Source organism: Bubalus kerabau, chromosome 13, assembly GCF_029407905.1.
Source record: "Bubalus kerabau isolate K-KA32 ecotype Philippines breed swamp buffalo chromosome 13, PCC_UOA_SB_1v2, whole genome shotgun sequence".
Lineage (NCBI taxonomy): Eukaryota > Metazoa > Chordata > Mammalia > Artiodactyla > Bovidae > Bubalus > Bubalus kerabau.
In genome coordinates, this window is record NC_073636.1 from 51414330 (window position 1) to 51441089 (window position 26760).

Consider the following 26760-nt stretch of genomic DNA (forward strand, 5'->3'; position numbering starts at 1 on the left):
CTTCTCCAGGGGATCTTCCCAACCCAGGGATCTTATGTCTCTTGCATTGGCAGACAGGTTCTTTACCACTAATGCCACCTGGGAAGCCCATAACTCTGGAGCCCTAACACATATTAATTCATTAAGCCTTCAGGCCAGTAGGTAGACACTACTCACCTTCATTTTACAGATGAGAAACTGAGACATAAAGAGGTCAAACAGCTAACATGGGGCGGAGCTTAGATTTGGAGCCAGCCTGTCTGCCCCAGCTCCTTTAACCATCCAGCCAAGTGGCCTTTCCCACCCTCCAGCCCTTAAACTCTCCCTCCCTAGAAGGAAGCAACTTATTTAGTGTAACAATGGGAAGTTTTATGACGTCGGATATGGAGTAAAGTAACAGTGCAGAAGTTGGTATATGCAGACTGATGTGTCCCAGGCAGGGTCAAAAGGCTGTAACCATATAAGTAGTCTCGTTCCTTCCCCATCACAGGCCCCCCAAAGCTTCAGACCTCCTCCCTGGCTCTCCACACCAAGACACTGGACAGAGGTGGCTGAGATCCTCCCTTGTCCAGTACCCTGAGAGAAGAAAGGAGGTGCAGCAAATTCATCCAGGCTGTCCCTAGAGGTGACCCGCCGCAGCCCGGCGAGGTCCAGGCCGCAGTCTGCAGATCTCAGGCTCTTGACGGCCACGGGGGACCCCGGAATCGCACCTTCTACTCTCAGCGCACCTGAGGGCACCAGCAGTGACCGCGACGTTGGGGAAAAGGCGGCAGAAAGACGCAGCTGAGAGAAAAGGGTGAGGACGCTCGGGACAGACGCGGGAGAGGGCCGGGAGCGGATCGCGAAGAGCGAGGGCCGGCAAGGGCATCTGAGGCGCGGCAGGGGTGGCTGCCGCAGGGTCGGAGCGTGAGCCAGCGCTGCCGCCCCTGGGGACCCCGGAACGCCAGCTGGCTCGGAGCACAGATCCCCTTCATCCCGCAAGTGTGGCGCCGGGTCCCTCGGAGCCGGCCACCCCCTCCTCCTTCCTCGCGCTGCCCTGGCTCGGTCCCGCCCCCGGCGCTCAGGAGCTAGCGCCACAGCGGTCGCCGCCCTCCAGCCCGGCCGCCGCTTTGCCAGCTCGCCTGGGCACGCTGCGGGAGCGGCGCGCGTCGCCCGCCCAGGCACTTCGGTTCCACTACGCGGCCAGCCCACTCCGCTCGCTAGCAGCTGCGCTCCACGTCACAGGAACTGGAGTAGGACCCTAACAAGACCGGCGCGTTGGGCTGGAGACGGAGCCCCGAGGCTATGCCCGCTGCCCCCACGCTGTACCAGTCGCTCGTCGTGTGCCCAGGCCGGTTCCCCGACGGCCGCGCGTTGAGATGACTTTCTGCGATCTCCTGAGCTTCAGTTTCGAGGGACCCGGCTCGGACGGCAGCGCCAGTGGGACTGGTACAGGGGGAGGCGCGGGCGGCGCTGCCGCCTCGGAGGGCCAGGCGGTGGACGGCGTGCCTGGGGCCGCGGGCTGCGGCGGCGGCGGCAGCGGCGGCGGCGTGGTGGGCGCGGGCAGCAGCGAGGACAACCGGAGCTCCGCTGGAGAGCCCGGGAGCCCCGGCGCCGGCGGCGAGGTGAATGGCACAGCGGCCGTCGAGGGGCTGGTGGTGAGTGCTCAGGGAGTGGGTGTGGGCGTCTTCCTGGCAGCCTTCATCCTCACAGCTGTGGCGGGCAACGTGCTGGTCATCCTCTCGGTGGCCTGCAACCGCCACCTGCAAACGGTCACAAACTATTTTATTGTGAACTTGGCTGTGGCCGACCTGCTGCTAAGTGCCACAGTGCTCCCCTTCTCGGCCACCATGGAGGTTCTGGGCTTCTGGGCCTTTGGCCGGGCCTTCTGCGACGTCTGGGCCGCCGTGGACGTGCTGTGCTGCACGGCCTCCATCCTCAGCCTCTGCACCATCTCGGTGGACCGATACGTGGGTGTACGCCATTCGCTGAAGTACCCCTCCATTATGACCGAGCGCAAGGCAGCAGCCATCCTGGCGCTGCTCTGGGCCGTAGCTGTCGTAGTGTCTGTGGGGCCACTACTGGGATGGAAGGAGCCCGTGCCCCCGGACGAGAGCTTCTGCGGCATCACAGAGGAGGCAGGCTATGCTGTCTTCTCCTCCCTGTGCTCTTTCTACCTGCCTATGGCAGTCATCGTGGTCATGTACTGCCGCGTGTACGTGGTGGCGCGAAGCACCACGCGCAGCTTGGAGGCGGGCGTCAAGCGCGAGCGCAGCAAGGCCTCAGAGGTGGTGCTGCGCATCCACTGTCGCGGCGCCAGCACTGGCTCAGCTGAGACCCACTGGGGGATGCACAGCACCAAGGGTCGCAAGTTCCGCAGCTCACTGTCAGTGCGTCTGCTCAAGTTCTCCCGCGAGAAGAAGGCGGCCAAGACGCTGGCCATTGTCGTGGGCGTCTTTGTGCTCTGCTGGTTCCCCTTTTTCTTCGTCCTCCCACTGGGTGAGTGACCCCTCTCCCTCCAACCTCTAACCTCCCTCGCTGAGCCTGTGGCTGTCCCTTCCTGGCACCCAGACTTGGATGGCTCTTCCAGGTGGAGAGTGGCTGTCCACCTGAACATGGAAGGTTTACTTAGTAACCTGCCTGGTCTCTTAGGTGCTTGTGCTGCTTTGTGGGAGAATAACAGGCTCATCATGCTTGCAGGATTTTGTTAGGAACTCACTTTTCTGAGCGACCTTCTTCACTGCTGTTAGAAGCCCTGGCCTTGTTTTAAGCACCCGACTATTCTAAATATAAAAGATCAATGGACATCTGTGTAGGTGTCTTCCCATAGTAAGTGGTAAGCAGTGTACGAGCTTGTTTATATAACCCCCTCCCTGTACCCCCAGCTTTAAATGCCAATGCCCAGAAGTGGCACCTAGGGTGGGTTGGCCTGTATTCATTCATGGGCAGCAATCCCTGGCCAGTCTACAATGAACAGCAGCAGACACCCAAAGCCACCTGCTTTCTCTCAGTTGGGAAGTTGGCACCCTGTAAGAGGCCTTCCCCAACTGGTATGTGTGAATGCCCTGGTCTCTCACTTCTGAAATCTCTTGAAGATGTGGGCAGGGGCCAAGGGTGGGGGGCGGGGAGGAAGGGGGGTGTAGCAGGGATCTTTGTAGGCATGAGAAAGAAAAGTAAAGGACATATTATCATATGGAAAGTTAATATTGTTCATTGTAGTTTCTTAAATTTACCGAGTCCTTTAGCAATTCCAGAGAACTTTGCTATTTCTTTCACGGGCTCTCTTGTAGTCCTGTGAGGTGGGCAGCTGTTCTCAGGAACTTCCTCCCATACCTTGAGGCCCCTCCTGGAAGCCCTGGGGCTGGGTCAATACAGGGAGGGGAAGGGGAATAGCATCTCTGGGGACACATTCATTACACTCATGGTTGTAACTTCAGCCAGCCCAAGCCAGAACCTCCCCTTTCTCAGGCCTTGCTCCTTCCATGCTCTGCAGCTGTGTCCAGAAAGGGACAATAGCCCCTTCCTGCTCCCTTGCAGGCCCTCTCCTCACATCAGTTAGAGTGATTTTTATGCATTATAAATTAGAGCGTCATCTCTACTAAAATCCCTCAATGCTTTTCTACTGTCCTGGAAACAAAATCCAAACTGTCCATCATAGCCTATGATAGAGTGACCTTCAAGTTTATTACTGTCCAGACCAAAATGAGCTCTTATGTATATTTACACTGAGACCACAAGTACGTACCAGGACTATGGTGGGTAAACCCAGACATGTGGTCCCCCTTCTGCAAAGAAGGATCTGAGTGATGAGTCACCTCCCCCCTGACCTCATGGCTTTGTTGCCCTGAACTTTGCCCACTGTGCACACAGGCCCTTCTGACCCTCTTCTGGGTCCTTGATCATGCCAAGCTCATACCCTTACACTTGCTCTTCCCTTTGTCTGGCTTGCTTTCCCCAAATCCTGCTGGCTATCCCTCCATTTTTAGGTCTCAGAATAAATGTTCCCACTTCATTAAGGCCTTTCTTCTTTGTTCTCAATTTTGCTGTATATTCTCCCTTGGGCAAAGTTTCTCTTCTTTCATTAGCTCCTTAGCTGTAATCACATTTCTGTGTTGCTTGACTTGGGGTATGAGTCCCCCTGCCACCACTGACCCAGAAGCTCTGTGAGGAAAGACTATGTCAGTTATGTAATCACCAATGCCCAGTACAGTGCCTGGCACATGCAGAACAGTGGAGGAGAATGGAATGGACAACAGGCTCTGGTGCCAGAGCCTGGTCTCAAACCCCAGCACTTCTCCTTATTAGCTGTGTAACTGCTAGCAAATCCCTGAACCTCTCTGCCTCTGTTTTCTCATCTATAAACTAGGGATGGCAAAGATGGTAATAATACCCACTTGTACTACTATGGTGATACTTGAGTGAGATATTATGTGTGACTATAACTGGCACATGGTGAGTGCAGTATGAGCTGTTGCTTTTGTAGTAGAGGCTCAGTAAATACAAGATAAGGAATGAATAAATCACCAGCTTGAAAATCATCTTGCCAGAGGCTGCTGTCAGGGAAGACAGAGGGATGGATGGAGCAGGACGTGGCAAATAGGCAAGAGAAAGTCAGTATGGCCCCCCTCTTAGAAACCCACATACCCAGGACTTAAAATCCTCCCAAGCCTACCAACCAAACCCCAGCTGTGACCTGTTCCAGGTGCCCTCAGCCTCCTGCCTACCCCTTGGTTCATACTGGCCCCCTGTCAGGAATGATCAGGGTGCATATAGAATGCCACCTCCCTTTATGTTCCTTTAACTTCTTTTAAAATTTTTAGTTACAGAATAATGCACAGATAAGGAGAAAATAATACAAGTGCCCATGTATCTGTAATCACCCATATTGGACAGATGATAACATTTCACCATATTTGCCTCAGATCACTTCCTCTCTCTCTTTTCAAAGAAACAGAACGGCCACAACTAAGTTCCCTCCTCCTGTCCCTTCCTCTCTCCCCAGAGGTAAATCTAGTCTTTATCACTCCCACACACGTTTATACTCTTACCATAAACACCTGAATCCATAATAATAAACAATATCGTTCTGTGTGTCCTGTGGACTTATATAAGTTGTACCAGCTGTGCACATTCATCTTCAGTTTGCCTTTTTTACCCAATGTTTTGCCATTGAGATTTATCCATTCTGGTTATTTTAGCAACAATATAGTATTCTGTTTGAGTGTGTTGACATGGTGCGTTGACAGTCTCCGGCTGAGTGTTCAGTTTTTCTAATTTTCCACCGTTACAATCAACACTGCAAAAGGCTACTATTTTTTGAGGTTGAGATCACGTCTGCCTCTTCTAGGAAGTCATCCCTAAATCTCCGTGGCCTCTTCCCTTGTTGGCATGCACTGCTCTTCCTCAGCCCCTCATCTCTGCTGCTCCTCACACCTGGCATGGCAACCCAGGGGCTATCCTTGCCTCTCCCTTCCTGCTAGTCTGCAATGGGCACCTCACCAAGTTTTGGAACAAAGCCCGGGGCCACTGATGAAGCCAAACTGAGTGGAACCTGGCAATAATGAGCAAGCAGGACTGAGGCCAAGCAAGGAAACAGAATATTCTGATCTGCCATGATGTGGCTTGGAGGGCAGGACAACAGAAAGAATAGGACAGAGCCTGCTGTACAAGCAGGAGTCGTCTAAGGGCTGTGCAGGAAGGAGAGGGCAAGCCTGCCCCTCCAGGAGCTCTGAGGCAGGCCTGGAAGAAGGGAGGCACTTTTGGAGAAACAGGGAACATTCTAAGCAACAGCTTTTGGGGTGAATGTAGAATCCAAGGGTCTGCCACATTTTGGTAGGAAGTGGCAGTATGTGCTTGGGGAAGAAGGTGTTGGGAACTTAGATAAGGGGACCAAGGATGGATATGTTTGCAAAAGTAGGGTGTGAGGGTACAGTCTCCAAGGAAGAGGATGGAGGGACAAAGAGATGAGAGGGGCTGGGGAAGGAGGCTTAGGGAGCACCAACTATGAAAGAACCAGAGGAGGCAGAAAAGGGGGCAGCCAAGAGAAGTGGTACCTCCCTCCTTACTGGCTATAGTTCCCACACCAGATGTGAGGAAGCAAAGATGAGAGGATTGAAAAAGAGTACTGTATGCCAGCAAGGGCCACAGGCCAGGAAATGAAGGCACCCAGTAGGGCCACAACCTGGGAGTTGTCAAGCAGACCCAGGGTTCTTTACCCACATCACCACACACAAAGCCAAGTGGAAGCAGGAGCCCCGGGCACAACAGTGACATGGCCAGGGAGCAGCCCCAGAGGGTATCAAAAGCCTTAGGAAGTGGGCCCAGGGTTCCAGGGGGAAGTTGGCACAGAGGCCATCTATCACCTAAAATGTTTTAGTCAAGCTAGATCTGCAGCAGAGAGACATACAGCCAAGGTATGCTAAGCTGTGAGGCCACTGGGACCTAAGTGGCTGGGCAGGAAAGACTGGGACACAGACACAGGACACCTAAAGTCCTGAGGGGCTCAGAGAGAGACTAGGGGCCATTCCCCCCACCTCCATTGCCCTGCCTGTGACTTTATCTGAACAGTGACTACATTGGTGAATATATATGTAAGTCATCAGCCTGTATTCATAAAATGTACACACTTTATAAATCTGACTGTCAGTATTTTATGCCTTAATGAGAGACAAAGTGAGAGGAAGAGAGGTGGGAAGAGGCAGGAGGAGGCTGTGAGTTATCTGAGGAATTGGTGTCCAGGCTGGAAAGCACACTTTAGCAGCCAGGCACGGAGGGTAGAATCAGTGTTTGCATCTCAGAGTTTGGCCAAGTGCGGAGGGACCCATCTCCACAGGCTCCCTGAGGGGGTACAAGGTCCACAGACACATGGAGAGAGGCAGGGGGTGCACTGTGGCAAGTCTTCAGGAATAGTATTACTGTGCCCTGGCCCAAAAGCCTGAAGAAGAGACTGACATTACATCTCCTATCTGTGCCTTTATGGCATCTGGCACATAGTAGGTCCTCAGTCAGCGAGTGTAGAGGGAAAAAGTGGCAGAATCCAGGGCCTCTTCACTTCCTGCCATGCCAACGATCTGGGTGGCAAAGCATAGCCCTCTATCTTTATTATTATTATTATCATTGTTATTAATGTGGCAAGAACACTTAACATGAGAGCTACAAATATTGTTAACTTTAGGTACAAGTTTGTACAGCAAATCTATAGAATTCATTCATCTTGCTTAACTAAAACTGTATGCCTACCGACTGGCAATTCCCCTTTTCCCCCCTCCCTCCAGCCCTTGGCTCCCACCATTCCTTGCTTTGATTCTTTGAATTTTAACTGTTTTAGGTACTTCATAGAAGTGGAATCATGCAGTCCTTCTGTGACTAGCTTATTTCACTTAGTATTAACAGCCTCTATATAAAGTAGACCCCCCTCTTACTAGCAATGCATTGGGGATGACCCCCTATTTATGTGACCCCAAAATTTTTTAATATAACAGCTAATATTTATTGCATGATTATTATGAACAAGTAATGGCTAGGGGTTTTATTTTCCACCTTTAAAAATCATGGATAATTTCAAATACATGAGTAGACAGTGTGATGGCCCCAGTACCTATGACCCAGTTTCAACAAGTATCAACCCAAGGCTGATCTTGGTTCATTCCAACCCCCACCCACTTTCCACCACTGCTTATTATTTTGAAGAAAACCCAAGATACCATATCAGTTTATCTGTAAATTCTTCAATATTTTTAGAAGGACTTAAAAAAAACTACAATCCATTATAATACATAAAAATACTTGTTTAATGGATACCAAATGTCTTTGTGTTCAAATGTAGCTGATTGCCTCATAAATTTTTAGTTTGTTTGAATTAGGGTCTCAAAAAAATTACATATATTACATGCAGTTGATTTGCCTCTACAACTTCTTTAAGTGATAAGATTACCCTTTCCCCACCTTTTCCCTTTTAGCTTATTTGGTGAAGAAATCATATTGTTCATCCCAAAGGAGATGCCCTCAGTTTGGAGCCGGCATCCCTGTGTGCTCAGATGCTCAGTCATGTCCAATTCTTTGCGATGGCTCCTTTGTCCGTGGGATTTTCCAGGCAAGAATACTGGAGTGGGTAGCCATTCCCTTCTCCAAGGGAATCTTCCCAACCCAGGAATCAAACTCAGGTCTCTTGCATTGCAGGCAGAGTCTTTACTGTCTGAGCCACTAGGGAAGCCCTGCATCCCTATGCTGCTGCTAAGTCACTTCAGTCGTGTCCGACTCTGTGTGACCCCATAGACAGCAGCCCACCAGGCTCCCCCATCCCTGGGATTCTCCAGGCAAGAACACTGGAGTGGGTTGCCATTTCCTTCTCCAATGCACGAAAGTGAAATGTGAAAGTGAAGTCGCTCAGTCATGTCTGACTCTTAGCGACCCCATGGACTGCAGCCTACTAGGCTCCTCCATCCATGGATTTTCCAGGCAAGAGTACTGGAGTGGGGTGCCATTGCCTTCTCCATACATCCCTATAGTGCCTTTTAATGTGTCCTGCTGTTACCGGTACATCATATAAATTGGCTTAAGCAGATTCAAGCTCAGTGTCTTGGACAAGAATTCTTCTTTTGTAATGTTAAGATTGACCAGGGGTTTAGATGCAGTCAGCTTGATTCATTTACTATAAAATGTCGCGTCAACCTTTACCTGCTAGTTTTAGCAGCCATTGACCATGGTTAGGAGCTGTTGTATCACTGGGACTTAAAGTGGTGATATCCAAATTCTGTCATTCCTTCTGCATTTGTAGATTAAAATTCTAAAAAGAATTCACCACTAGCTGTTTGGTCACTTGAAATAGAGGCTATACAAGAAAAGCAGGAGAGTTCCTCAATGCTCTCCATTATCAAAAAAAGTCAATTTCCTAGCAATGTTTCCAAAAGGGACCAAAAGATTTTTTAGTACCATGATAAAGTAACTTTAAAATCTGTCACACATTATATATGTCACTGTTTGGGGGCTACCCAATAGGTGCCCTTTCAAGTTGACTTATGAGACATATGGCATAACCCAGAGAGTCTTGAACTTTCTGGTCTGATGAGATATTTCAGGCTCAGCTTGTACTTTTTTTGACCTGTCCCATTTCTCTAAAGAGGCCTGTTCTCTTTTAGTGGAAAATGATCGTTTAAAGACCACAGTTGGAGCTTTCAGATGTTCATTGATATTAAGTTGGCCACTGACTCAGTGGACAGGGCTAGGAGATATTTTTTTTTTTTTTTTGAAAATAAAAATATACCACTGATGGAGGGTAGACTCCTGTTCTTGGGTGAATACAGATCCTTCCTCTGCCTAGGGTCTTGTCCTCTGCCCAACTCCTGCTGATATGTTTATCCCAAACATCTGATGAGCTGTTAATCACTCCACCTCATTCTTTAAAACTAGGATACAGGGGTCATGTACTTTCTCCCCCATGCTCATCTCTACCCTGGTTGTCATTGTGACTCCACTGTACTGAGGCTGACCCATGCCGACACCCTGTGACTCTCCTTCCACTCTTTCTCCCAGGGTCATGCCCTGGCCTATGTGCCCACCTTGATCTATAAGCCCCTAAATCCTCAGTAAATCTCTGCCACTTGAGTCCACCTGCTCATTCTACTTACTGACTCCAGCCTTGACCAAGCCTTCACCTCCCGGCCCTTCACCTTGTCTTCTGGTTAGTTAGGCCTCTGTTTCCAATTAGCACCATAATCCATCACTTCATCCTCTCTTGCCATCTTTAACTCCCTTGCCTCCACCTACTTCTGTGAGCCCCAGACCCTGAATCAGGTCATTCCTCCACAAAGGTGTGCTGGCAAGTATTTAAGATTGGCTCTGAAATGGGGGCTAATGTGTAACATCTGTCCATTTCCATGATGTAAAATGGAAATATTCCCACCATGGTCAATTTCAAACTACCAAAGAGATAGTCAGCTTGCAAAGTTCCTGAAAATTTATCAATCAGCTCTTGTGAACCACAACAAACCAGTGTCTAAATAAGAACATGTTAAAAAAAAAAAAAAAAAAAGAAAGAAAGAAAAGAAAAATCCTACTTTCCATTGGCAGGTCTCCTCCTCAGGGCAGTCCTCAGGATGTCCTTAGAGTCCTGCAGGTCCCTGTCAACTCTGAATCTCTCCCAACCCTCTTTCCTTTCCAAGGGACTTCCTTCTGTCAGTTATTGCTCATCTCTCCTTAATTCCACCTCTCCTCTGCCTGCTCATACAGCATGTATATGTGTCCACAACTTCTTAAAAATGATTCACCCTCAACCCTGTAGCCCCTTCACCCTCACTCTCTCGCACTTTCTCACTGTAATCTCTCCTCTTTTTCACCTTCTTGAAATTTTAGCCTTCTTGAATATTCCTTGCTACTTACTTCTTTAAAAAAAAAATTCTGATATTAATCTTAATCCTAAATATCAGAGCTGAGTTTAGAACCCAAGCACTCTGGCCCTTAGAGTCCTTGTTACTTCCGCTCTAGGTCAGAGAACAGAGGTCATGCTGAAGCTAGGGTTAAGGATCAGTTGGGGTCAGCCATGTTTTATGCTTTAAATCTTGCTAAATGCCTCAGTGCCTGCTTACTCCCCTCAGGTTCAGTTCCAGGCTCCCTTCTGCCCCAGATCCTGGCCATGAGGGCCCTGAGCATTGCCATAGGACATGACCACTTCTTGTCTGTCCTGATCGTCCCAAACCCCTAGAGCCCTTGAGCCTAGTCCTCATGAGATAACCTCTGAGTTCCTGAGCCTACCTCTGACCCCACTTGAGCTCTGCCCCATCCTGAGCTATATGCCCACAAAAAGGTCTTCTTAAATACTAGAGGATTTTCCTGCCCTCCTTTGCAGATGATGACCCAGCAGAACATTGGTCTGGGCCCCTGAAAGACAGCATTGGGACCTAATGAGCAATGCACCATCTACTCAGTGCTGGGACTCCTGGACAGAGTGACTACTGTCTGGAAACCTTCTCTCCTCTGGCACAAGCACTGATCTGCTCCGACTTATGAACCAGTTGTCAGTATGACCAAAGAACTAAAAGGTTCATGCTCAGATTAGGGTCATGTTCAGCTTAGTACAGGGCCATTTGGCAGGGACTTCGGCTTTGGGCATATCGAGCTTGGAGTGTGACTCCTCCAAGGCCACAGACCAGGAAATGAGTTAAATAGTGACAAGAGTGAAATGAGGGGGAGAGAGAGACATTGGAGAGGTGAGAAGGGAAGGGAGAAGAACTGAAGGGAGAGTGGGGTCCAGTGGAGGACGCTGAATAGGTCTATGACTCATCTCCCTGCCTTGGGCCCTACCAGGCATCCTCTGTGGCTCTAGAAACTGGCCCTCCCTGTCAATCCCTACAGCTGCAGAAGGGTATCCAAGGTTAGACCGGTAGTTCTAGGCCAGCCCCACAGAGTTCAAGGATCCTGAGGCAGACATGGGACACAGAAGGACTTCTGATCTATTCTTTTCCTATCTCAAACCAGATACCCACCAGTTACCTGTCACCATGGAAAATTGTCAACACAGGAAATTCAAGAGATTTGGCTTGACACAGCTAGCCCCACAGTACCCTCAACTCCCTGTCTTCATCATCCATCTGAGATCTGGACCCTATTCAGGATACTTCTTTCTGACAGCCTTCCATGGTTGTTTCTGCTTCAAAATGGCCTTATCTCTTAGCATCTCTGTCTCCCCTTCTCTGTTCCAGCAGTCCTAACTTCTTGGTTGTCCTCCAACTTGTCAGGTGCTCTGCTGCTTCAGGACCTTTGCACATCCCCTTTCCTCTGTCTGGAATTTTCTTTCCTCAGGAAGATGCACAACTCACTCCCTCAGAGAGTCTTCAGGTCTTAGCTCAAGTGTGCCTTATGAGAGAGGCTGACCCTTTACAATATAGCAAAGAGGCCCACTGCTTCCAGCCTCTCTTGGGGAAGATGAAATTGAATTCTGAAGAATAGAAGCATTGAGTGAGCAGCTGAAGAACAAAAGGGAGTCTAGGACTGGGAATTCCTTTTCTCCTAGGCAGTGCGTGTGTGTGTGTGTGTGTGCACGCGCGCACTCAGTCGTGTCTGGTTCTTTGTGACCCCATGGACTGTAGCCTGCCAGGTTCCTCTGTCCACAGAACTTTCCAGGCAAGAATACTGGAGTGGGATGCTATTTCCTACTCCAGGGGATATTTCTGAGCCAGGGATTGAACCCACATTACTGCGTCTCCTGCATTGTTAGGTGGATTCTTTACCACTGCACCACCTGGCAAGTCCCTCCTGGGAAGCAAGAGAGACCTGACTATCTGAGAGAACATGGTATTTTAACCCTTATATTTCATTCTGACTAGAAAAAATGGCTGCCTGGGATAGAAAAGTCACTAGTTGGGGAGGGAGTGGGAAAGGGGAAAGGCTGGGGTGCAGCCTGATAGTTCGTTGTTGGCTGCAAGCTATGAACAGGGCTGGTGGCTGAGAATTCTGACATTCTTCCAAGAACAAGTTCACTTCTGGTGATGCCAAAAAAATGCTGTTAATCACACATTCCCCTCTTGCCTTCAGCACTGTCACTCCTCAGCAAGGCTTGGCCAGATTGGCCAGCTCTAGCATCTCCTGGGCCTGGACATTTCTCTTACTTAAGAGAGGGGATTGACCTGTGATAAGGCTGCAGACTTTCCCACAAAGCTCACAGGCTGTCCTGGTTTCACCTGTAATGTGCAGGCCAGGCTGGCCCAACCACGCATGCCAGAGAGTGGGGTAACCTGCCCTCACAGGCAAGGCCCTGCCTCTTCTGATCAGTGGATGTTCAGCATCCTGGACATTAGGTTAGATTCCTGATAGAGGCACCCAATACAGAGAATAGAGGAAGGCAGGCAGGAGCAAGCTCGATGGACACATGCAAGAACAAGGTCAAGGAGCAGAGAGAAGCAGCAAGAGCTGTGGTTGCAGTCCTCTCCTGCTACATCCTGACCACCTCTCCTCATGGGCAGGCCAATGTGTCCACTCCCGTGTTCCAGCCTGCCTGTTGAGTGGAGAGAAAGGAACATGAACATGCACGTCTGTGCCCTGCCTTTCCCAGCAGTGGGCAGAAGAGTTGAAACAGTGACCAAGAGCTAATCCCTGGATTATAGATTTGGGACCAATCAAGAGAGCTTTGAAGACACATCCATGCAAAGAGTGTCTTGGATCATGTCCCTGTAGAGCCTGAGGCAGGGATTTTTATGCAAATGATGATCTGAGGGAAGCTCTCCTATGGTATCTGGGAGGGAGGGAGGGAAGCAGGGTAAGTCAGAAAAGACCTAACCCCAGGATGTGGTCTCGAAGTCTGGCCTCAGCCTGACCCCACGGGGAGCCCTGGAGCCAGAACGACAGCAGAGAATTGCACCACCTGGAGACAAGAAGGGTGGCCTGTTCCATCCCACTCAGTCTGTCACTGGCTGTGGACTGCCACCTTGGTGGGAAAGTATCATCTCCCAGTTGAAGCAGCTCGCATTGGTCAAGGGTAATTCTCCAAAGAAGGGGCACTTATAAGCCATTAGCAGCCAACATTCACAGCAGTTGGGAACTGGGGGCACCTGGGCAGGGCACTAATAACATCAACTTCAAACCTTTAAGGTGACTTGAGCAGAGACTTGAAGGACAGGAAGGAGATGGCCAGGTGGCTTTCTGGGGCTCCTCCCAGGAGTCTGGCGTCTGTTTGACACTCCCTCCTGAGATGCAGCAAGCAGGCAACAGCCCAGACTTTCTGAATGTTCTGGATGGTTATGGGTGCACAGGAGCTGAACTCAATGTGGTAGGCCCCACAGGCCACCCCAAAGGTCATAGGGAAGGCCAACAAATGCCACTTACGTGGAGGCAGAATCAAGGTGCTCAAGGCACACACACTCCAGAAACCACTGTCAGCTCAGCAGACCCTAGGAGTGGAATTAATCACAGAAATGCTCCTGGGGAGGCAGTTCTATGCCCGAGTCTGAAGAACTGGAGAGACCCACTGTGGAGAAAAGAGGAAGGCCATCCTCCAGGCCAGGCCAGCGGTATGAAAGACCAGAGGCAGGGATGGGCCTGCTGCTTGTGGAGTAGCTGCTGGAAGGTATTAAGTGATCCTTTGTGGAGCCTGACATCCAGGACCCCTGGAGGACCAGGGGAAGTTTTTTTTTCCTATCTTTACATGATGTCATGAGAAGACCAACACTTTAGGGCTAGATTGACTCAGGTTCAAATCCTGACCCTTCCACTTGTCCTCTGGAGGTAATTAGAATTTCTGCAAAGTAGGATGCTAATGCCATGAGAATTAAATGAGAACTGCTGCATACAGGGCTCAGCATGCACCCTGGTAGGTACTAAACACTCAGAAAGCAAGCATGAGCTCCCATTTCCTTCTTTGTCACTTTAGAGGCTACCTACATCTACCCAAACAGCACTTACTCACTCACTTTACAACCCCTTCTCTGGATCAGGCACTTGTGTTAGAGGCTGGGATGAAAAGAATCCTATAGCTGCCATCAAGAAACCTAGAGTCTAGGAGAATAGACAGAGCAGTAACTAATTTTATTTGTTAAAATACAGGCGTGCATAAAGGGGCACCTAACTCAGGTTTGGTCAGGGAGGACACCTGACCTGGGCTGGAGGGATGGGTGGGAAGAAGCAGAAATCACCTTGGGAGAAGTTTGAGTCATGCAGGAATGCAGGAGTTCAGCCCCTGTGGGAAGACATGCTTGTGGCTTTGTGCAGCCAATTTGGGAAGGAGGTAAGATGAATTCAGCATGGGAGTCTAAAAAGACTTGAATGAAACACAAGAAATTTGGGGTGTATTCCTCAGAGCCATAGGAAGCCACTAACGGTTTTCAGAAGGGAAAGGAGAGAAACTTTTTTCTTTTTTACAATAAGTCTCCAGCAGCTGTGTGCAGAGTAGAGGAGACAAGGGACCACTGGGGGCTGTCACAGCCAAGTAAATACAATGAGATGCCAGAGTAAGCAAAGGCTTCAGGAACGAGGTAAAGGGAGGGACCCCACTAGAGAGACAAATGAATGTACCAGACATGGTGACATAAAGGGTAGAAAAGAGGGAATCATTCAGTAAACTCAGCAAGTGTTGGGCACCTACTGTGTGCGCAGTGTACTCATGAGGTCTTTCTTCTGGGCAATGGGAATGCATTGCCAAGCAAAACAGACACTAGTCCTGCCCCACAGACTCCTACTGCAGGGAGAAAGATGATAGACAATATGAAGAATAACTCAAATAGTACAAGAGAAGGTGATAAGGGCCACAGATATAGTTGAGGGAGATGAGGAGTATGGGGTGGGGGACACTGCCATTTTTTATTGAAGTTGATTTACAATATCATGTTATTTTTAGGTGTACAGCAAAGATTTTTGTCAGATAATTTTCCTTTATAGGTTATTACGATATACTGAATATAGTCCACTGTGCTATACAGTAAATTGCTTATCTATCTTATGTATAGCAGTTTGTGTCTGTTAATCTCACACTCCTAATTTGCCCCTCTCTCCTTCTCCCCTTTGGTAACTATAAGTTTGCTTTTCTATGTCTGTGAATCTGTTTCTGTTTTATTACATAGATTCATTCATATCCTTTTTTAGATTCCACATGTAAGTCATATCATATGATATTTGTCTTTCTCTGCTGAAACTTCACTTAGTATGATAATCCCTGCTGCTGCTCCTAAGTCGCTTCAGTCATGTCCGACTCTGTGCGACCCCATAGACGGCAGCCCACCAGGCTTCCCTGTCCCTGGGATTCTCCAGGCAAGAACACTGGAGTGGGTTGCCATTTCCTTCTCCAATGCATGAAAGTGAAAAGTGAAAGTGAAGTCACTCAGTCGTGTCCGACTCTAGCGACCCCATGGACTGCAGCCTTCCAGGCTCCTCCGTCCACGGGATTTTCCAGGCAAAAGTACTGGAGTGGGGTGCCATTGCCTTCTCCAGTGATAATCCCTAGGTCCATCCATGTTGCTGCAAGTGGCACTATTTCATTCTTTTTGTGGTTGAATAATATTCCACTGTTTGCACATACCATATTTTCAACCAGTCATCTGTTGATGGGCCCTTGGGTTGTTTCCAGGCACATTGCAATTTTAAATGGGAGGTCAGAGAGACCTCACTGCAAAGATGAAGGCAGGAACCCTGTGAATTTCTGGGGGCAAAGATTCTGGGGGACAGCAAATTCAAAGGGCTAAGATGGGAATGTGTCTTCCAAGAAGCAAAAGTAGGGCAGTAAGGCCGGAAGAGGGAGTAGGAGAGGGTGTCGGGGGGTCGGGGGCCGCATGTTGAGCTAGGCCGTCATAGATTTTTATGTGCGGGAGAATGGAAGCTCTTAGAGGGTTTTGAGCCTCAGGAGTGACAGATCTCTTTATATTTTTAAAGGATTGTTCCAGCTGCCAGATTGAGGATAGATTTCAGGCTGCAAGAGTACAAACAAGAGACAGTGGGGAGGCTGCTGAATTATTCAAGGAGCGAGATGATGGTGTCTCAGACAGGGTACAAGGGCACAGGGTGGAAGGTAGTGGTTGAGTTTCAACCTCATCTCCTTCCGTTCTGCCCTCAATCACTCCACTTTATCCACACTAGCCTTGTCCTTGTTCTGCACACATACCAGGGCCACCTCATTGCCTTTGCATTTGCTGTTTCCTCTATCTGGAATGCTTTCCCTGAGCTGTCTACATGGCTTATTCATCTCTTACTCAAATGTCACATCCTTAGTAGGCCTTCTCTGGCCACTTTATCCAAAATTTATACCGCCACCCCCAGCCACATGCACACACACACACATATAAACACACACTAGCTATCTTTACTGCTTTGTTTTTTCTTATTAGCATGTCTTATTGTATGACATGCTTGTATTTTCCTTGTTTATCATATTTATTACTGGTCTTGCTCTATGAAATGTAAGCTTCATGAGGGCCAGATAAGTGTGAGATGCAAGTAGGCATCCAGTAGAGATGTCTGGGTGATAATTGGACCGATGAGTCTAGAATTTGGGAGAATAGACTGAGCTGGAGATAGAACTGTGGGAGTTGGCCAAAAGTCAGTGCGCCTGGTTGAAACTGCAATGCAAATGCAAAAAGAAGAGAGTACAAGACTCTTCTTGCAAGGGCACTCCTACACAAAGCAGTGGGGAATGAAAAAAGGGGGGCAAAGGCAATTGATATGGAACAGAAAATCCAAGAGAACAGTGCCCTAGAAGTCCCAGGTGAGATGAGAAGTGTCCAGGATGGATGAGAGCAATATCTGCAGGTAGGGGTCCAGGGTGGAGTAGGGCAGTAGGGCAAAGCAGTGGAGTGAAAAGCAGGTGGTGGAGAGGAGACAGCCTGTGTGGATAGAAAGGATGGAGAGAATTAAGTAACAGCCAGAGAATCAGCAAAGAGGGTGCAGCTGTGATAGAGGCAAGCTCACAAGTGACTGATGGGTCAAGAGCTCCACAATGCAAGTAGGGACATGAACCTTGGGTGGGAAGAGAGACTCCTTTCTTAACAAGAAGGAAGAGAGGTAAAGAAGGTTTGAGTGAGTGTCCAACTTCTTTGTCTTGTTCTCTTGTTATTTTCAAAGTTTAAACTTTTTATTTTGTATTAGGATATATCCAATTAACAATGTTGTAGTAGTTTCAGATGAAGAGTGAAGGGACTCAGCCGTACATATATATGTATTTCTTTGTCTTATTTTCTCTGCAAAACAGAAAGTAAGATCAGCTGCTCTGGAGAAGGTGAAGCAGCAGAAGACTGCTTGGCCTGTGGAGAGGGGTAAAAGCTCAAAGGCAGAGGAATCGTGGGAGACTGGGTTGAGGATAGGCAGCAAGATTGCTGGAAGCCAGGACACAGAGCTGAGGTCGGAGACCCTAAGCATGTTCAGGGAGTGGGTGAATCTCTCCAGAGTTAGGATCTGGCTGAATAAATACAACCCAATCCAGAAGGACATGGGCGTGGAAGGACTGAGGAAAGAACAGCTGGAGTGCAAGAGAACAGAAGTCTCAGTTAAGCAGAGATAACAGGAGAAATCCAAGGGGCTGGCAGGTCAAAGTACAGATAACAAAGAGGGAGAGAGAGGGTAGAAAGCTGCAGTCAGCAGTGGAATATAGGTTGAAGTGAAGAAATGAAATGCTCAGCCTTATGTCTTAAAAGGATCTCCCCAGCTGCTGTGTAAAGAACAGGGTACTATGGGGGCACAGGGACAGGAGCAGGGAGCCCACTTGGAGGGCATTGTAAGTATATGATGATAGTACCAGGGTGATAACAGGGGATGGTGCACAGTGGGGGATTCAGGACCAACAAGAGTTGGTGATGGATGGGATTCACAGTGTGATAGAAAGAGAGGGGTCAGAATGTGTGGAGCACCTGTGATGTGCCAAGCATGGTGTTGGGAGCTCACCATTTAAGAATCAAATAGATGGGAAACCAGTAGTTACCTGTAGTTACCTTCTTGGCACTTAGAAGTGAATAGATGTGCTAGAGGAGGAGGAAATACAATTAACTCTGCTGGGTTGGGAGAGGGTGGTGTGAGGAAGGCTTCCAGGAGGAGATGCCACTGGAGCCAGCACAGTGGAGGAAAGAGGAAGTGCATTCCAGGATGACTGTGTGCAAAAGTGCAGACAGAAGACTGGGGAGCCCGCTGTGGCTAGAGGGCAGCAAGCAGTCAGTGTGGCTATTTAGCTGATGCACAGGAAGGTGGAAGAGAAATAGGAATCACAAGAGAAAGAACAAGGGAGTTTGTGCTAGGTGCCTGGACGGCAGGATGCTGAGGGGGGAAATCCCATGAGCACCTGTTTCCAGTGACAACTGCCAAGATGAGTTAGCACAGCTGGGTTATATGCATGCAAGAAATGCCGTGGACAGTGTGGGGAGTGGGAGAGGGAATCAGCTCAGGGCAGAGAAGGGGGCTGCTAGGTACAGAGAGACAGAGGCCTTGCCTTAGAACCCCTGTGGACCCACTGAGGCTTTCCTGTCGCTGGGCTTCCAGGACTGGCAAAGGCTTGTGCTGGGCAGCTGGAGATGAATGAGAAGGCAAGAGAGGTGAAATAAATGGTCAGCCTAAGAGGCCATAACTCAGAGTGGCTGGAGGAGGAGAAAGTTGGGAGTGGCTGAGAAGGGGCTTGTCGACTGATGCCCCCACACCCAGGCAGCACTGTAGGAATAATACAAGTGAGCACCCTTGGGAGTCTCAGGACAGTTACCTACCTTGTCCATGGCAAAGGGGAGGGAAGTGTCCACACGCCTCCCTGTCCCCTGACCCAGGAATCCTTGAAAGAGGCTGTGGGAAGATGAGAGAAGGTTGGGGCAGGCAGGCAGCAAAGAGGCAGGGTGCAAGAAGGCGTATGGGGTGGACAGCTGCACTCTGTGCAGAGGTATATGTGACGCTCAGCACTGCCATGAGAAGGGAGCAGAGTGAAATCTCTCGGGAGCTCCTGCCTGTGGAAGCTGGAGCCCAAGACATAGATGTCTGTATTTTACATGCAAGATGTCTGTGCACAGAGGGCAGACAGCAAATGAAACAAAATTGTGGAGGCAGCCATCAGTGCCCCACCCTGCCCCCTGTATATGGGTCACTTTCCACCCCAGCAGCTGCCTCCATCTCTTTGCCTTCGACTTTCTCTGACCAGCAAAATCCTCATTGTCCACCCACATAGAAGACAGGACTATGGAAAACTAACACCATGAGGGAGCAGCCCAAACGCTGACTGATGGGATTGGAGGTATAGATACCTCACCTCCCTCACCCCGCTGGTGAGACAACTACAGTCCCCAGAGCTCCCAGTGAGATTGCACCTTGGTGGCCCGTGGCAGTGACTAACTTGTTAACTCTCCTTTCATTGGCTTCCTTCTCTTCCCTCTTTTTACCACACTTCACTATTGGTGTTTCATTTACCTTTCAAGTAAACAAGTTGTATTTGCATCCTTGTCTCAGGTCTGCTTCTGGGAGGACCAGAGTAAGACAGAAACCTCAGCAAGACACAGTAGGAAAAATGTGGGGCTGAAAGGCTGAGTTTGAATCCCAGCTCCTTTGTGTGTAAGGAATTCCGAGCTGGCAGCAAGCTTCCACATAGGTTGGTTAAGCATAAATTAGAATTCTAATTCTTAAAAACAAGGCCCAGGCCACACTACAGATATGCCATGTTCCCCACAAAATTCAAATCAAAACCACATTGATAACAAAGCCCCTTGGCTGGTTTTTGGCTTACTGCTGAAAGCATAGTCCCCTGATTTGTCATCCTGGGCTAAATATAAAAGAATTCTAGCCTGAGTCAGAAAGTTATTTTCAGCACTCAGTCTTACTTTGCAGCCATTGAAGGATGCTGTTCAGAAGGCTGTCTTTCTGGAGGCTGAGGTCAACCCTGGTAGCCCCTGGATTCCAGGGACAACTGCCCGACACTTCTCCCAAGGGAAATTATCTCCTAAACACATTCTGACTGATGCTCCAGCCTCCCCCAGACCCACCAAATCTCAGCTTCTGTTTCTGGCCGCTATCCAGAGCTGAGAGCGGAGTCCCTTCAGGACTGAGGTCTCCTCTCTCAAAAAGCCACAGAAATAGGGAAGGGGGAAGTGAATAGACTCCAGTATTTAGTACAAACCTGCTAAGTCTTACACCCTGAAATTTATGATTCGTCAAAAAATCCCTTCCAGAGAAACATTGTTACGTATATTTCACAGAAAAGGAAAGTGAGACTTAGATGGCCAAATAACTTGCTGAAGGCTGCATGACCAGAGTTTGAAAATCCTGTGCCACGCAGTACTACCTGACATTCTTCTTTCTCCACACTGTCTCTTAGCACCAGGAATCTCACCAAGTGGGAGGTGGGTGATATACAAGAGCCCACAGGTCAAAGAGGGACGCATGGTGCCTCTGCTCCCTCAGTACGGGACCTTGCTCTTATTTCTTTGAGGGCAAGAAAACAAAGCATGTTTCATGATTTGTCAAGGACCACTACCCTTGCTCTGCTCACCCTGGCAGACACTTGAGGCTTTTGCCTGGGATGGGATACTCGACACCTATCCTTGACCCCTGCTGCTACTGCTATGGAGGATGACGAGGGTGACAAAGTGGCCTGTGCTTCCTGGATGATGTCTTTGCACTTTGTTAGTTGCCCTTGGAGGTATGACTCCTTATGGTCCACGGTGGGGAAGGCAGGGGAGAGGTTTGTGGGGAAGAAGGTCTTTCTGGCACAACTCAGACCTCCAGTGCCCCCACTCCCTCCCGTCAGGCACTCTGCTCCCTTTTAAAGCCATCCCAGAAGCCTTCCCTGATCACTTCCCACTTCCACTGGGACAGCCCCATTATCCTGCATTCCGGCAGCCCATGGGCATTGTATTTGTTAAGTCGCTAAGTCGTTTCTGACTCTTGGCAACCCCATGGACTGCAGCACACCAGATGTTTTCTCAAATTCATGTCCCTTGAGTGGCTGATGCTATCTAATCATCTCATCCTCTGCCACCTCCTTTTCCCTTTGCCTGCAATTTTTCCCAGCATCAGGTCTTCTCCAATGATGTTCTTCGCATCAGGTGGCCAAAGCATTGGAGCTTCAGCTTCAGCATCAGTCCTTCCAATGAATATTCAGGATTGATTTCCTTTAGGATGGCCTGCTTTGATCTCCTTGCAGTCCAAGGAACTCTCAAGAGTCTTCTCCAACACCACAATTGGAAAGCTTCTTTCGAAGCTTCTTCAGCACTCAACCTTCTTTATGGTCCAACTCTCACATCCATACATGACTACTGAAAAAAATCATAGCTTTGACTATACTGACCTTTGTCAACAAAAGTGATGTCTCTGCTTTTTAATATACTATCTAGGTTTGTCATAGCTTTCCTTCCAAGGAGTGTCTTTTAATTTCATGGCTTCAGTCACTGCCCACAGTGATTTGGGCATTGTGTTTATTGAGGCTTAATTCTACGTTCTATCTTTTGCCTGTTCAAAAATATCCATATCTCCTAACCATCCGCAAAATAAAAGCCTAACTTTCCAGAATTTAAAGCCCTTCACCATCTGTCCCAAATGAAGTTTTCTGAGGATATCCTATTGGACATTCCCCTGCCCCAAACTTGTTATCTTCTTGCCTACCTCTCCCTTCCACTCCTGATAACCTCTACCCTTCCTCATCCTGCCTGGCTCCTGTCTATCCTGAGACTTTGGAAGCCCCCCACCCCAATATACTGGGCACCACCATCATCCCATCTTCTTTCTCATGATATCTGATCCACATTTCTACTGAGAGAGCAAGACCTCAGGTATTTGAGGAGACTCCAGGACAGTGCCTGGCATGGAGCAAGCCTTGGTCAACATTTAATTCAGGCGTTCTTACCCTTCTTATAAAGCTAGGGACTACTTGGGCATCTGACAAAGTGTATGGAGCCTTTATCAGAATTACTCTTTCAAATGCATAAAATAAAATACAAAGGATTACAGATGGAATCAATTTCATTGATTTTTAATTGCAATTTGTGACTTAGTATTAAATGTACTTCCACATGAAGGCTTTAAAGAACAGGATCCACTGGTGCATTCTAGTGACCATTTCCGAATAGGGAGGAGCATAGGCAATATTTCAAAACATCTCCACCAACTGCTAATATTAGGTAGAAAACTGACCATATTGCACTGTTTTGTAGCTGCAGTTTGGAGCTACCAAACAGTGATTTCAATATCATTTTGTCTAATTCTACTCAGGTTTGTTGCTTACACTTGCAGGAAATGCTTGATTTCAGGTAAATGTGAGTAAAACTAAAGATGGTTGTTTTTCTTCATCAAAGTTCATGGACACTCTTGAATTATATCAGGGACTCATTGAGGAGAGATATCTTGATAGCCCCTAGTTGATGAATGCTCAGAGCCCAGGAAAGGTGCTGTGGGAGGGGGAGTAGTGTGGAGAGGGGCTGCACCAGGGGCAGCTTGGGGCTCCCTGGGACTCCCTCTTCCTGAGCATCTAACCAGCCTGGGTCTCTGCTCCCCACAGGCTCCCTGTTCCCACAGCTGAAGCCCTCAGAGGGCGTCTTCAAGGTTATCTTCTGGCTGGGCTACTTCAACAGTTGTGTGAATCCACTCATCTACCCCTGCTCCAGCAGGGAGTTCAAGCGTGCCTTCCTCCGCCTCCTGCGCTGCCAGTGCCATCATAGTCGCCGGCGCCGCCGCCCACTCTGGAGTATCTACAGTCGCAACTGGCAAGCTTCAAATGGCAGCCCACACCCAGACTGCACTCCTGGCCCAGGTGCCATACCCACCAGGGCCCCACAGGCCTTCACTGTGCCCTCAGCCCCTGGCTCCCTGGGTGCACCCAAAGCACAGGCTCCAGCTGTCACCTGTCGAAAGATGCCCTGCACCTTCCGTGAGTGGAGGCTTCTCCGGCCATTCCAGAGACCTGCTACCCAGCTGCATGCCAAAGTCTCCAGCCCGTCACAAAAGATCCACACCAGAGAGGCCATGTGCGCCCTGCACTCAGAGGTGGAAGTGGTGTTCTTAGGTGTCCCCCATGATGCAGCTGAGGGTACTACCTGCCAGGCTTATAAACTGGAGGACTACAGCCATCTCCAAGAGACTGATATTTAAGGACCTTGAGTTAGGCCGAGGAGTATGCTGGGTTGGCGGGAAGGGTATGGAGAAGGAGACTGTCTCTGTTCAAGAGGCTGGTGAGAATCAGAGACCCAGAAACTCATCAGCATCAGTTTTGGCAACTGCTCTCCAGCATCCGTGAGGAACTGAGATGGGGTGAGGGCTTTGAAAGTTATGGGCTCCCCCTCCTGGACACAGACGCCCCCAGCTCCTCCTTTCAAGAGAGGGGCTACAGGCCCCTTGAGGCCATTTGCTTCCAGTCCCTGCTTGAGAAACACTGCCCTGTCTATGCTGTGAACCCTGGGTAGGTGGCCCCAAGTATAACCAGGCAGCCCTGTCCCTCCTCTTGGGGAGGAAAGGGCACAGAGGCCCTGCCTGGCTGTTCCCAATGCCTCCCCTCCAGGAAAGGTCACTGGGGCCAAGGATTCTCCATGGACACGATTTCTCCTTACTGCAGACTGGAGAAATCCAGTGAGCCTGCCATTGCCACCGGCATGCTTTGGTGGCAGAATAAATGACTGTCCTACAAGCCTATTGTATAACTTGCAGGCCACTCTGCCCTACAGAGGCTCTGCCCTGCCCCTCATTTTGTCTTCCAAAGGGCCTTACTGTTTACACTCTGTATATAGCTGCTTATGCCTGTGCCCGTCACTTCTTGCTGGGATCTAGAACAATCAAATGGGGAGAGCTTTGTCATTTTTAGACATATTTATTGGTCAGGGTACCTCTGTTTTCTCCAAACTGTGCAAACTGTTACTCTTTAGCTTACAACCCATAAAGAACTCCTTTTTGTACTAAAGGCCCACAACAGGATAAATTGAGTTATCCTGTGATCTGTGTTCACTTTTTAGTTTCAGCCTGTCTCTTTAACTGATGGCTACTGTCCTTTGGGACTTTCAGCATGACCAAAAGATTTGGGAATTTTATTGGCTCTTAAAACTCACATGATTAGTCTTTGAAAGTAAACAAAGTTTAAATTTTTCAGTCTCACCAGATGCATCTGTGATGCTCTCAGGGCCTCAGTCTGGAAGGTGGCCATCAGTAAAATGGGTGAAACATTACTTTACATGAAAAAATATACAAGCCCAAGTAGATGTGTGTACATGGTGAGTGAGAGAACACCTACCTGGAGCCGTGCTTATTAGCGTTGATGGTTCAACAAACCGTCCAAAATTTGTTGTATTCCCAAGAGGCTATAGGTAGTTCAGTCTTCAGCTAGATAATACCAATAACACATATCCAACCAGCAAAGGAATGATGATGGTAGCCCAGTGGACCTTTGGAAGGAGAACTGCTAGATAATACCCTGGGGTGTCTGGAGTGGAGGTGTTCTAAAACAGGAAGAACCAAGTGCTGGGGCCAACATGAACCAGTATTTTCAACCAGAAGCTTCCTGTAGTAGGGAGGTAGTCTGTTGAAAAGGTCACCACAATTTCAGACTCCTCATCCCAATATTACAAGGTAAAAAGACAGCCAATATCATCTGGGCTCAGGAGCAGAAATTTCGCCCTGTGGGTCTAGCAAGTACTGGACTTTCAGGCCTGGCATCCCCCAAGGCACAGGAGGAGCAGTTAAAAGCAGATACTGGGAGTATGTTGCATACATCAAAGAGGGCCCCATCTTGAAGCACATTGGCTGCCCTAACTCTGGGAACACTGGCACGGCCCCCAGAATCTTCTCACAGAGGTGGGCCCATCTGTCAAAGCAAGGAGGCAGACTCTTGTGTCAATGTATTGAACGTTGGGCTTCTGAGCAGGAGAGTTCAACAGCAGGGGAGGGTCTCTTAGAGGGTTCCCACATGCCAAGGCAGTTGAGCCCACAGGAGGTCCATAGTGGGGACAAGGGATAAATGTGGAGAGATAGCTTTCATCAGAAGGATTTAAGTGGCGGGGGGGCGGGGGCAGGGGGAGGGGAGCAGGGGTTGCTCCCTGTCCTGGATGACAGCGAATGTAGAGACAGGTGGGGTCAGCAGCTTGCCCAGTACTTTCTCTAGACTTGATGACCAATCAGCAAAACATATCTGACCTTTAAGCCTCAGCTTCGGTCTCCTGCACATGGGGCCCTCAGCACAAAGCTGGCCTCCTCTTATGCCCTCCATACCAGGGAACAAGCCTGCAGGAGAAGGGGGTGGGGCTACAGAGCCCCTAGAGAGGCTGTGCCACAGCAAGGGCATCCAGTGACCCAGTTCTAAACATCAATAAAGCACTGAGTTGCTGACTTTGTTCTCAGGACATGGCAAAGAGTCCTGGAATAGCCAAGAGGAATGGAGGGAGTAGCAACAGCCTTTCTAAAGGAAGGAGCCTCTTGCAAGTGGTTTTGGGACATCTGGAAGAAGTGCATTCACTGCACCACTTTCTGGGTCTTCAGGTGCCCCAGCCCAGTCCACGACTGAGGGAGTAGAGAAGACTTTCTCAGTGCCCATGAAAATGGGACTAAGTGTTCCTTTACACAATCCTCAAGGGATGGAGTGAAGCCTGAAGGAGTCAAGAATGAGAAGAAGGATGCTCCTGTGAGATTTGACAGAGACAGAAGCAAGCCTCCAAGGGCACTGGTATTTGCCCAATTCCACCACCCATCCCAGCCCCGCCCCCTGCCAATTCCTTAGAAAGCTGTATTCCCACTTCCATCCCAAGGTCCCAGCTCCAGTCCATCCTCCCTTTCCAGCTGGGCTCTTGCCACCCATCTTGCTTTCTTCCCACAGTCTCCAGGACTTCTGTCCCAGCATCGCCCAGGGCTGCTTTTGCAATTCACCTGGGACCTTTCATTTCCCCAATCTCCTCCTCCTCTGTCTCTGCCACAGTCCACACTGGTAGCCACTCCCTGTTTCCTGAAATATTCCTCTCCCTGCCTGATCCACACCCCTGGGATCTTCTGGTCCCCTGACTACATTCTCTCCATCTCTCTCTCTGCCTCCTGTGCAGGTGCCTCTACGGTCTTGTCCCCAAGGTTCTTTTCTTATCTCAACTTGCCACCCAATCTTATCCACTCCAAATCATCTTAATGACCACTGTACATAAATGGCTCCCAAGTATCTGTCTGTCTCTAGCTCCAAATGTGTGTGATCACCCTCCCCTGGATGACCTCAGACACCTCAAATACAAGCCCTCCAGCCTCTTCCAAAGTCATGTCCTCTACTTCTTGCAGGCATGACAAACCCACTGATGCTGAAGCTTCAGTATCTCAGAGGCCCTGAGCCTGCCTGCCCTCTCTACTTACCATTATCTTCCCAAGACCTCCTTCCCAGACCCCTGGCTCAGAATTAAGCCCTGAGTGGCCCTCAGCCTC

At 49.2% G+C, this 26760-nt stretch overlaps 1 protein-coding gene across 1 annotated transcript; it reads left to right on the top strand.

Annotated features, from left to right (window-relative positions):
- The first annotated feature begins 637 nt into the window (after positions 1–637).
- Positions 638–25120, top strand: ADRA1D (adrenoceptor alpha 1D). Its single transcript, XM_055544280.1, has 2 exons — positions 638–2457; positions 22883–25120. The coding sequence occupies exons 1-2, from the start codon at positions 1338–1340 to the stop codon at positions 23470–23472; spliced, it is 1710 nt and encodes a 569-aa protein (XP_055400255.1). The 5' UTR covers positions 638–1337; the 3' UTR covers positions 23473–25120.
- Positions 25121–26760: the final 1640 nt, after the last annotated feature.

Coding starts and splice junctions, on each gene's coding strand:
- ADRA1D (XM_055544280.1), top strand. CDS start 1,338: ATGACTTTCTGCGATCTCCTGAGCTTCAGTTTCGAGGGACCCGGCTCG. Junction 2,458..22,882: donor TTTCTTCGTCCTCCCACTGG/GTGAGTGACCCC, acceptor TGCTCCCCACAG/GCTCCCTGTTCCCACAGCTG.